We start from the raw sequence: 9,975 nt of genomic DNA, 5'->3' as shown, positions 1-9,975 counted from the left end.
GCCCAAATGGGCACTGGTGACATGTAGCCGTGACGTGACGCTCGGCAATATCCGCTATGGGAATCCATGTGGCGCTGCCCGCGTCTGCCGAAACCACGACTATATCCCTAGCCGTACCACGAGAACTGCAGTGGGTGCACCACGACCAAATGGCCATGGAAGTAGATGTATATACTGTTCCCGTAGATACTTGAGCTCCTTCATTGTAGCGTAGTTACTAAAATGCAGCGGTTGCGACTAATAAGTACATATGACAAGTACCTCAGGTTCCGAGTACTGGGTAGCCACTTGCACTTGCAAGCATGTTGCCGTGCGGATTCGATTAAACCGCGAAAAATGAATTTATAGATACCTCTGCACAATGCGACTGTTAACCCGAAGGCGCTACCTGTTAGCGTACCTCAGTTAAAGCTTCGAGTTGTGGCGGGTGGCAGTGCAGTGCAAGCAAAGTGGCTCCGCGGGACGGGAATCCGAACGGGCCTATTCTTCAAGTCGGACACCTCGGGGACACAAATGCATTCGCTCACATCTTCAGGAGTATGTCTGCGGTTGCACTACCGTACTCTCTTGCGTGCCCCCTGAAGCTTGCCTGAGGAGCTATATGTACCTCGATGGCGCAATCGCTGCCACATCACGCGATATTTGTCTTTTTTTGTGAGTTTCGCGTACGAGTAGATAAGATGCAGATGTGAGATGATTGACGAGGAGTGATCCCGCCCGTCCTTCAATTTAACTTTCACCAGAGGGCTTCTCGAATTCGACGACCTCCAGGGAGTTTAGGCGCGCCGGCGCTTCAAGAATACCGTTCATATAGCCTGACCAGATTACAATATGGCTCAGACCGACCCCAGTTACAAGGATACAGAAGTCGGCGAGGAGTATCAAGCGCAGGCTCCTGCATTGTACAAAGATCAAACTTATACGCTCGATGGCCCTCCCGCCTTAGGTGGTGATGTAGTGACTGCACACGAACAGCGGGATCTCAAACGTGGTTTGGCGCAACGTCATGTCTCCATGATTGCTCTCGCAGGTACGCCCTATCCCTCCAAGCAAGCAAGATCGCTTCGTTACCACATTCTACATCTGCTGACCATCATTAACTATCGTATAGGCGCGATTGGAACAGGCCTCTTCCTCAGTCTTGGAGGGGCAATTCAGACTGGCGGGCCTCTAGGTGCCCTTCTAGGTTACATCGTGGTTAGCCTAATCGTCTGCGCTGTCCAATTCGCCCTGGGAGAAGTGGCAGCATTACTCCCTGTTACTGGATCGTTCGTGCGACACGCCGAATTTCTGGTCGATCCTGCTCTTGGATTCGCGGTGGGATGGAATATCGTCTACGGCAACTGGCTCTCGGTGCGTGGTTTCGTTCACTCACGCGTTGCTGGAAGAAAATAGGCAAGAACTGCGTACTAACATAGCATCGCCGTACAGGTGCCCACGGAGATTTCGGCAATATGCGTACTCTTCGAATACTGGACGGACCTCAACTCCTCGGTATTCATCATCATCTTCATCGTCCTCACGTTCGCAGTCGGGATGTCCATGATCAACATCTACGGCGAGGTAGAATTCTTCTTTGCATCACTGAAGATCCTCCTTGTTGTCGGCCTAATCCTCCTGGGATTAATCATTGACCTTGGTGGCGTCAAAGGCGTCGATCGAATCGGTTTCAGCTACTGGAAAGACCCTGGTCCGTTTGTCGAATATATCGCTACCGGCGATTGGGGACGATTCCTGGGTTTCTGGTCGGTAATGATCAATGCCGTGTTCAGTTTCGCAGGCGTAGAAAGTATAGCTATGGCAGCTGCTGAAACTCGTAATCCGCGCAAAGCGATCCCAAAAGCCTGCAAACGGGTCTTTGCTAGAGTCGCCCTCTTTTATATCCTCGCAGTCCTGATCGTCGGAATGTTGGTATCGAGCGATGACGAGCGATTGGACGACGATTCTGGTACAGCGGCACAATCACCCTTTGTCATCGCTGCTTCTGCAGCAGGTATATCCGCTATACCCTCCATCGTCAATGCGGTGGTCATCACTTCCGCTTTCAGCTCGTCAAACCAGGCTCTACTCGCCGGCACCCGCGTTCTCTACGGTCTCGCTATCAAAGGTCAAGCTCCCAAGGTTTTCCTCCGGACGACAAGATGGGGCGCGCCATATGTTTGCGTCCTACTCCAAACCGCGTTCATGTTCCTCGCGTTCATGTCTGTCTCGAGCGGCGCTCTTACCGTTTTCTACTGGCTTGTCGACCTCGTGGGCTGCGGCGTGCTTATCTCCTGGATCGCGATTCTGGTGAATCATCTCCGCCTCCATGCCGCGCTGAAGAAGCAGGGTATATCACGTACAGAACTGCCCTGGTCGAACTCTTGGACCCGTAAGTCTTTTTTTTGTTGATTCGCGACCTGTCATGCTGACCACGCTCCGCTCAGCCTACGCGTCCGCCGCTGCCCTGGCACTTTCCGTGATCATTTTGTTGACCAATGGCTTTGCGGTATTCACAAAGGGCGGTTGGGATCCAGCCAGCTTCGTCTCTGCGTACTTGTGAGGGCCGCGATTATTCTGTATGTCCAGAGCTAATATATTGATACTTCCGTAATTCAGGGACATCCCCCTGGTCCTCGCTGCATACCTCGGATGGAAGTTCTTCAAAAAGACGAAGATCGTCGCTCTGGAGGATATTCCGCTTGCGGAAGTCCTTGCTGCAGCTAGAAAGGAAGATGAGTTGTATGAGCTAGAGAAAAGGGGTTGGAGAAAGTACATTTCTTTCCTCTGGGATTAGGTCTTGCGATGTCTTGTATATACCAGCCACTCGAAGTGCTCGAGGGGCGCGATGCTTGTAACAAGGTCAAGATGAGCTGGATTGCTATTGGTCGAAGCTACGTTTGCTTCCGAAGCGTCCTTGTCTCCTTGGCACTCCATCTGGCTGCTGTGGCGCACCATGTCGTCAGTATCTCGTCCCAACTCGCTGCAGTTTCATACAATCGTACTCTATCCACAACGACGATGGCGATCATACAACCAGAAGCGTACCTCCTCTTGAGCCTCCCGGGCGCAACGCTCAAGCTCGCCAGCACCGGGCGCACCTACACCGGCGTGCTCAACCTCGAGTGCGTCACCGTCGCCCTCGAGAACGCCGCTGCCGATGGCGACAGCGACGTCTACCTCGTTATCCGCCTCGACGAATTCGAGACCGCGCTGGACCCGACGAAGCCGGTGTCGCTGGACATCGCGCCGGACGGGGCGCGCGCGTATACATTCCACGACTGCTTGGTGCCGAGCGGCGGGACGGCGGACGTCGTGCTCAGCGTGCCTGGGAAGGCGGAGCCTGACCTCGAGGCGCTCGATGGGATACTATCGCAATACGCTGAGACGTTTTACACAACTGGAGACTCTCAATCAAAGCCCGGTCCGTCTCAAGCAGATCCGCCTCCGCTCGACACCAAAGACCAGGACCTGCGCGGGCACCTCGTCCTGGTGGACGAGGACAACGGGCAGGTGATCGGCGCGCTGGACACCAAGTTGAATGTCCACGAGGACGCGTCGCTGCGGGAGAAGGGCAAGGAGAACGAGCCGGTCGTGATCGAGGTCCCTGAGGGCGAGGACCTGGACGCGCTGGGCGCGCACGAGGTGTTCGTGCGCGCGATCCCGCCGGGGGAGCATAATTGGATGACGAAGGGCGCGTCTATCGTGAGGTACGTGAACGCCCTCCAGGACACCACGCGACGGCGTCTTATTTCTGATTATTACAACGAAGCCAAGCGATCACCGCAGGCACCTCCCTGCTCCTCACCGGCGTCACCCGCGCGTCCGACTACTACGTCTCCAACTCCGCCCCCTCCGCCTCCGCCTCTGCCCCTTCCACTTCATCCAACTCCGGGCCCTCCACCCAACCTCAATCCAGCATCCCGCTGGCGATGCTCACCTCGGAGCGCACGCGCAAGGGCCTCGCGCAGGTGCACGCCGTGTCGGGGCAGGCGGTGAAGGTGAGCCAGCGGACCGTGGGCATGGTCGAGGGGCTCGTGAAGCGCGTCATCGGGTCGTCGTCCGGTGCTGGTGCCAGTAGCAGTACCGCTAGTGGAAGCGGGAAGCCCCCGCTCCCGCCGCGCAGCAGCCCCGCGCCGTCTGCGTACGGCTCAGCTCCGCCTCCGTACACCCCGTACCAGCCAAATCCGGCCAGGCTGCACCCAGGCGAGAAACCCGCGCTCCCGCCGCGCCGCACGCCCTCTCCCTCTCCGACCCCGGCGAGCGTGGTGATCCCGACTACCGACTCCGCGCCGCAGAAGCTGAGCACGCGCGACCGGCTCGCGCTCTCGGCCGACCTGATCCTGTCGACGCTGGACGACTCGACGCGGCGGATATTCGACGTCGGGAGCGAGAGCGTGGCGAAGGTCGCCGGGCACAAGTGCGTTCCCTCCTGATTCTCACACGATACACCAGGGATGTATGAAACTCATTGTGGGCTGGCAGGTACGGCCCGGAGGCGGGGCACAACACGCGGCTGCTGATGCACACGGGGAGGAATGTGGCGCTGGTGTATATCGATATGCGCGGGATTGGGAGGAGGGCGCTGGTGAAGAAGGCAGGAAAGGAGTTTGTGCGGAGTCGGGTGCTGGCGAAGAAGGCGGAGGTGAGGAAGAGCTGAGGGACGGCGGTGTGTGTGTGATTTAGGGCGTTTGCATTATGAGGTGTACAGTTAGGGTTGGATGGTGGAATGTTCTCCGCTAGGAAGGTAAAGCACGTACGTTCATCTGTAATACACGATGTATCTTACCACAGAAGAAATAAATAAATACCCCAGACTCTCAATACGTCGCCCTCAACCGCGCATTAATCCACTCGCGACTATCCACCGGCTCGTACTTGGGCCCGCCCTCGCCCTCGCACCCGGGGAGGCACTTGACGACCGTGCCGTCGTCCGCGCTGACGAAGAAGGGGATGCTGTATCGCGCGCGGGTGAGCGCGGGCTCGTGCGTGGCAGGCGGGGGCGCGCGCACGCGGTGCATCGTCGAGCGGAAGCGGTCGTTCGTCCAGCGCTGGAGCATGTCGCCGACGTTGACGACGAGGGTGCCCGGGAGTGGGGGCACGGGGAGGAAGTGCGCGGGGTTGGTGGGTGAGGCGACTTCGAGGCCGCCGACAGAGTCTGCGGCCGCCGTACCGGTTATTCACTCGCAACACGAGGAGGGCAGGGGACAAGGCGCACCTTGGAACAGCAACGTGAACGTGCCGAAATCGGTGTGCGCGGCGATGCGCTCCTTCAGGCCGGCGCGCAGCTCGCTGACGGGCACGGGCGGGTAGTGCAGGAGGCGCAGCTGGTAGCGCTCCTGCGCGTGCGCGGCGCGGAGCATGTCTGCGTCGGGGAGGCGCAGGCCCGCCGCGAGCGCAGTGAGCAGCTGCGCGCTGAGCGTGCTCATGCGCGCGTAGAAGCGGGTCATGAAGGCGCGGAAGCCGGGAAGGGCGTCTGCGTGCCGTCAGAGTTGGAATAAGGGGAGGGAGAGGGAAAATGGGGGGACTGGAGGAAGGAGACACACCTTCGGGCAGCCAGATATTCGGTAGCCGGGTGTCGCGCTCGTTGCCGATCTCGAAGCTCTCCTTGACGTCGGGGACCTTGCGCGAGGTGGAGACGCCCTTTTGCTTGGTAGGGTCGACCTGGCCGACCTTTTCCTTGCCGACGCCCGAGTAGCCGCGGTGGTACGCGCCGTCGGGCGGGTGCGGCGCGCGCATCTTGGTCTCGTACGGCAGGGCGAAGAGTTTCGCGCTCTGGGGTGAGGTGAGTAAGGGGAAAGGGGAGAGGGAGAGGGCGCACCCAGTTGAAGGACTCATTGACGAGGTCGTCGTCGACGCCGTGGCCGCAGAGGTAGACGAAGCCGACGTTGGTGAAGGCGTCGACGAGCTCGTGGGCGGTGCGCGCGCGGTCGTCGGGGCTCGCGTCGTCCCTGGCGAACGCGGAAAAGTCAACGATGGGGACCTGGTTCATGGCGGGGAGAGTTGGGTGCAGCAGGGCCTGCTAGTAATAGCAGACATGCAGACTAGTCCGAGTATTCCGCCTTGGTCCCGTGGTTATCAGATAGGCAACGCAAGTCGGCGCAGGAGCGATTGGCCATGATATTTCCTTCGAATAGAGCGTTCCAGAGTCCAGATAGCTTGTCGCTGCCGACGAGCTCAGTCCGTCAGTTGAGGTGTTCAGCAGTCAAGTCGAAGCGGACGCCACCGACAACTGGCGGGCGGCGCGGCTAGACGCCACAACGCCTGCTATCACGCTCTCGATCCTGCCCCGGTAATTAACTGGAGCACTCAGGTCATTCGGAACATCAGCGTTGCACTGGACAGGAATACCCGACGGCATGCCCTGCTATTCCTTCCTAATTGCGTGCCAACATCCATATCTTCGCCAGCCTTATCGACTCCAATTTCATCCCGCGCTTCTAGCTGGGATGAACGTACAGCCCACTCCAGAAGACGCGGATAGCAGTCCACAATAAAGTCGCGTCGGGGTGCCCACTGGTGCTCGAGCGCCCGCTCGACTGCAACCATGGGTCTCGCAGAGTGGCTGCAGGTCCCCATCGACGACAACGCCGCCTACAAAAACGATGTCTGGACGAACAGGGACCTCATCCCCATCCCTGAGGACCGCCGCACTTGGGACATCCTGGGCTATCTTGGTTATTGGGTCGTTGGCGGCGCTTGCATCAGCGCATGGACTACAGGTACGCACCATTGATTCATTCACACAAGCAGGCTCGTTGAACACCCCCAGGATCCACCATGCTCAGCTACGGCCTGAACGCCCAGGAAGCCATCGGCGCTGTCGTCGTCGGCAGCGTCGTCACCGGCCTCCTTGCCGTCTCCTGTGGCTGGATGGGCGAGCGCCACAAGATCGGCTTCACCGTCTCCAGCCGCTTCATCTGGGGCATGCGCGGCTCCTACTTCCCCGTCCTCTGTCGCATCTTCACCGCCTGCTGCTGGACCGGAATCCAGGGCTACTGGGGCGGCCAGGCCACCCGCGTCCTCGTAAGTCCCTGCTTCCACGCCTCCCACTCCTACTCACCAAGCAACCCAGATCGGCGCCATCATCCCCGGCTTTGCGCACATGAAAAACACCCTCCCAGAGTCCGCGGGCATCACCACAAACGACCTCATCGGCATGCTCATCTGGTACGCCGTCTTCGCGCTCACCATCTCCATCCCGCCCGAGCGCATGCAGCGCCCCTTCTTCCTCACCTTCGTCCTCTTCGCCGGCACCGCGTTCGGCATGCTCGCCTGGGCCGTCGCGCAGACCGGCGGGTCCGCAGGCCCGCTCTTCCACACGCGCAGCGCCGCGCCGCAGGGCCGCGGCTGGGCGTTCATGTTCGGCGTCACCAGCCTCCTCGGCTCATGGGGCGCGGGCACGCTCGGCCAGAGCGACTGGACGCGCTACGCGCGCCGCCCGCGCGCGCCGACGCTCTCCCAGGTGCTCGCGGCGCCGCTCACGATCACGCTCACCGCGCTCATCGGGATCGTCGTCACCAGCTGCGGGCAGGCGGTGTTCGGCGAGGTGATTTGGAACCCGATATACATGCTCGCGGCGATCCAGGAGCACTACGGCTCGTCGCCGCGCGCGCGCGCGGGCGTGTTCTTCGCGAGCCTCGGGCTCGTCGCCAGCCAGCTCGCGATCAATACCGTGCTCAACAGCGTGAGCACGGGCATGGACATGGCGGGGCTCGCGCCGCGGTACATCAATATCCGCAGAGGCGGGTACGTGCTGTGTGTCGTCGGCCTCGCGATCAATCCGTGGCGGCTCGTGGGCACCGCGAACAAGTTTCTGACGGTCCTCTCGGGCTTTGGCGTCTTCCTCGCGCCGATGACGGGCATCCTCCTCGCGGAGTACCTCGTCGTGCGCAAGCAGAAGCTGCGTATGAGCCACCTCTACCGCGGCGACTCGGGGAGCATATACTGGTATTGTTAGTCCCCAGAGCTGCCTTATCGTATGCTATCATGCTCACGTAACTCCACCCAGGGCACGGCTTCAACCCGCGCGTGGTCGTTCCGTGGCTGATGGGCGTGTGGCCGCTGATGCCGGGCTTCGTCGCGGGCGTGAACGGTGCGCGCGTCGCAGCCGGCTGGACGCGCCTCTTCAACCTCACCTTCGCCGTCGGGCTCGCCGTCAGCTTCGTCTGCACGCTGCTCGTCGACTGGGCGTTCCCGCCGCCGCACCTTGGCGAGGAGGACGAGTACCATCCGTTTGTGGAGGAGCAGGAGGAGGGGGAGGAGAAGAAGGGCGTGGAGGTGGAGGAGATTGTTGTATGATATAGATTGGGTATTTTAGCGGTATATGATAGGGTGGTAGAGCTGATTAATCCAAGCGCTGATCGAGTCTCCTCATACCGACTGCCTGACCACTGGTTCTCCCCGCGGCTAGCCAGTTTCTGCTCGGGATTCTCTGAACGTCGATGACGCTAGCATGGAAGGATATAGACGACTCAGCCTGCGACGCCGCAGGACAGTTCACCGCTGACATATGCTTAAAGTACTAGTACTCGACGGAAGGTCGCCATCTTAGTTGGCTTCTGTCCACGACAAAGCCTAACGTCTCTCTGTATGGATCGTCTGTCGCCGATGACATGTGACATACGACGATGCATGAAACGTTGTATTACCGGCGGACCCTGCCATTCTACAGAGAGCAGCGTTCACGCACGCAGACATGGACCGTGTATATAGAAGCAGGATCTCCCCCGCACCTGTGTCGACATTGGTCTTGCTTGGCGTCGGTCATTCCAACGCTACGGATCGGAGGTACTGAGAGATCCACGTCGACACGGTCAATATCTCAAATGTGTGTGCCGCTTGTGCCGAGACGTTTAACGTAGATTCCGAGCGTACATCGTCCTGCGATGCATGACAAGTTCTGGACATTAGCATGCAACATTCATGGGTCAACGTACGCTCACCTTCAAACCCCAGATTTGAAGGGCCGTCACGGAGACTTCGCAGGTGTACATACCAGAGAGAATATGGAAGTCCAACCTGCTTATGGGCGGCCTTGGACCCTGCTTCCCTGCAATGACGATCTGGAAGCAGCCCTATCTCGAGGTAATCGCCATAAACCACCGATACACTGTCCAAAGCGTTCAACGTTCAACGCTCGGATATGCTCGGTGCGCCGCAATGGAACACTGGCTGTATGCCCGGCCCTGCTGCGCAACGCTGCTACCGAGATCATCTTGTACGGGGGACATACCGTAGCTGAATGCGGCGCCCTGTCATCATCGAGGACGCACGTTCGGCCGAGAGGTAGGTTGTGTATGTATATCGAACCCAGACATGCTGCAAACGTTCATTTGTCCGGTATGCGATGCAGGTAATCAGCCTTGTGATCAGCAAAGCAGCAATCTAAGCGCTGCATTAGACCGACACAGCCACGTTCATTAGCACGCTATGAACGGACCTGACAAGGCCATCATCATCCGCAATTACTCCCGAAGATCAAGGCCCTGGGCAAACGCGGGACCTACACGCCCAATGCGTCGTAAGGTTCTCGTGAGGTCGCAGCCGAGGTCTCGCGTCGACCTTGCTTCGGAAGGCCCGGTAGACCCCGACGTGACCTTGTTTCGGCATTTCTGCCCAGAGATGTGTGCGCCATCATTTGAGATGTCAGCGCTAAGGTCAGAGCGGCGTCTTCTTGAGACTTAGCGAGGGACATCTGAGCAAGACCGCCCTGATACCGAGTTGACATCCTCTTTGGGCTTTACTGGACATTAGCTCATAACCTCAGGTAGAGATGATACCTTGCGCTGCATATAAAGGCTGTACCTTGGACTACAGGATGACTTGAGGCCTCGAAGTATTTTAGGTATTAATAATATTGATTAGAGCAACCGGAACAGATGTAGTACTACGGCGTAAGGAGTGCTACACAAGTCCCCACTATCCGTTTGTGGGACTTAGAGAAATATCAAGGACGGGACGTGTCTGACGCGAACTGAATTCGAGCGGAGATTG

General features: G+C 58.9%; 4 protein-coding genes across 4 annotated transcripts; 3 read left to right on the top strand and 1 right to left on the bottom strand.

The window, feature by feature from the left end:
• Positions 1–831: 831 nt before the first annotated feature.
• Positions 832–2,776, top strand: GLOTRDRAFT_44645 (uncharacterized protein; the record flags this gene model as incomplete). Its single annotated transcript, XM_007869064.1, has 5 exons — positions 832–1,030; positions 1,112–1,353; positions 1,432–2,371; positions 2,427–2,538; positions 2,599–2,776. The coding sequence occupies 5 exons, from the start codon at positions 832–834 to the stop codon at positions 2,774–2,776; spliced, it is 1,671 nt and encodes a 556-aa protein (XP_007867255.1).
• Positions 2,777–2,995: 219 nt separating this feature from the next.
• GLOTRDRAFT_111658 (uncharacterized protein) lies at positions 2,996–4,803 on the top strand. Its single transcript, XM_007869467.1, has 3 exons — positions 2,996–3,689; positions 3,752–4,399; positions 4,465–4,803. The coding sequence occupies exons 1-3, from the start codon at positions 3,001–3,003 to the stop codon at positions 4,637–4,639; spliced, it is 1,512 nt and encodes a 503-aa protein (XP_007867658.1). The 5' UTR covers positions 2,996–3,000; the 3' UTR covers positions 4,640–4,803.
• On the bottom strand, positions 4,800–6,165 carry GLOTRDRAFT_78404 (Clavaminate synthase-like protein; the record flags this gene model as incomplete). Its single annotated transcript, XM_007869466.1, has 4 exons — positions 5,801–6,165; positions 5,526–5,754; positions 5,198–5,455; positions 4,800–5,137 (listed from the first exon to the last, which is right to left on the bottom strand). Exons 1-4 carry the CDS (start codon positions 5,969–5,971, stop codon positions 4,800–4,802), a joined length of 996 nt encoding a protein of 331 aa, XP_007867657.1. The 5' UTR covers positions 5,972–6,165.
• Positions 6,166–6,473: 308 nt separating this feature from the next.
• GLOTRDRAFT_78401 (NCS1 nucleoside transporter family protein) lies at positions 6,474–8,280 on the top strand (the record flags this gene model as incomplete). Its single annotated transcript, XM_007869465.1, has 4 exons — positions 6,474–6,701; positions 6,752–7,005; positions 7,055–7,934; positions 7,991–8,280. Exons 1-4 carry the CDS (start codon positions 6,527–6,529, stop codon positions 8,278–8,280), a joined length of 1,599 nt encoding a protein of 532 aa, XP_007867656.1. The 5' UTR covers positions 6,474–6,526.
• Positions 8,281–9,975: the final 1,695 nt, after the last annotated feature.

The sequence above is a fragment of the Gloeophyllum trabeum genome (assembly GCF_000344685.1).
Source record: "Gloeophyllum trabeum ATCC 11539 unplaced genomic scaffold GLOTRscaffold_00009, whole genome shotgun sequence".
NCBI lineage: Eukaryota > Fungi > Basidiomycota > Agaricomycetes > Gloeophyllales > Gloeophyllaceae > Gloeophyllum > Gloeophyllum trabeum.
The sequence above is the reverse complement of the archived record's forward strand: the minus strand, read 5'-3'. Positions and strand labels throughout refer to the sequence as shown.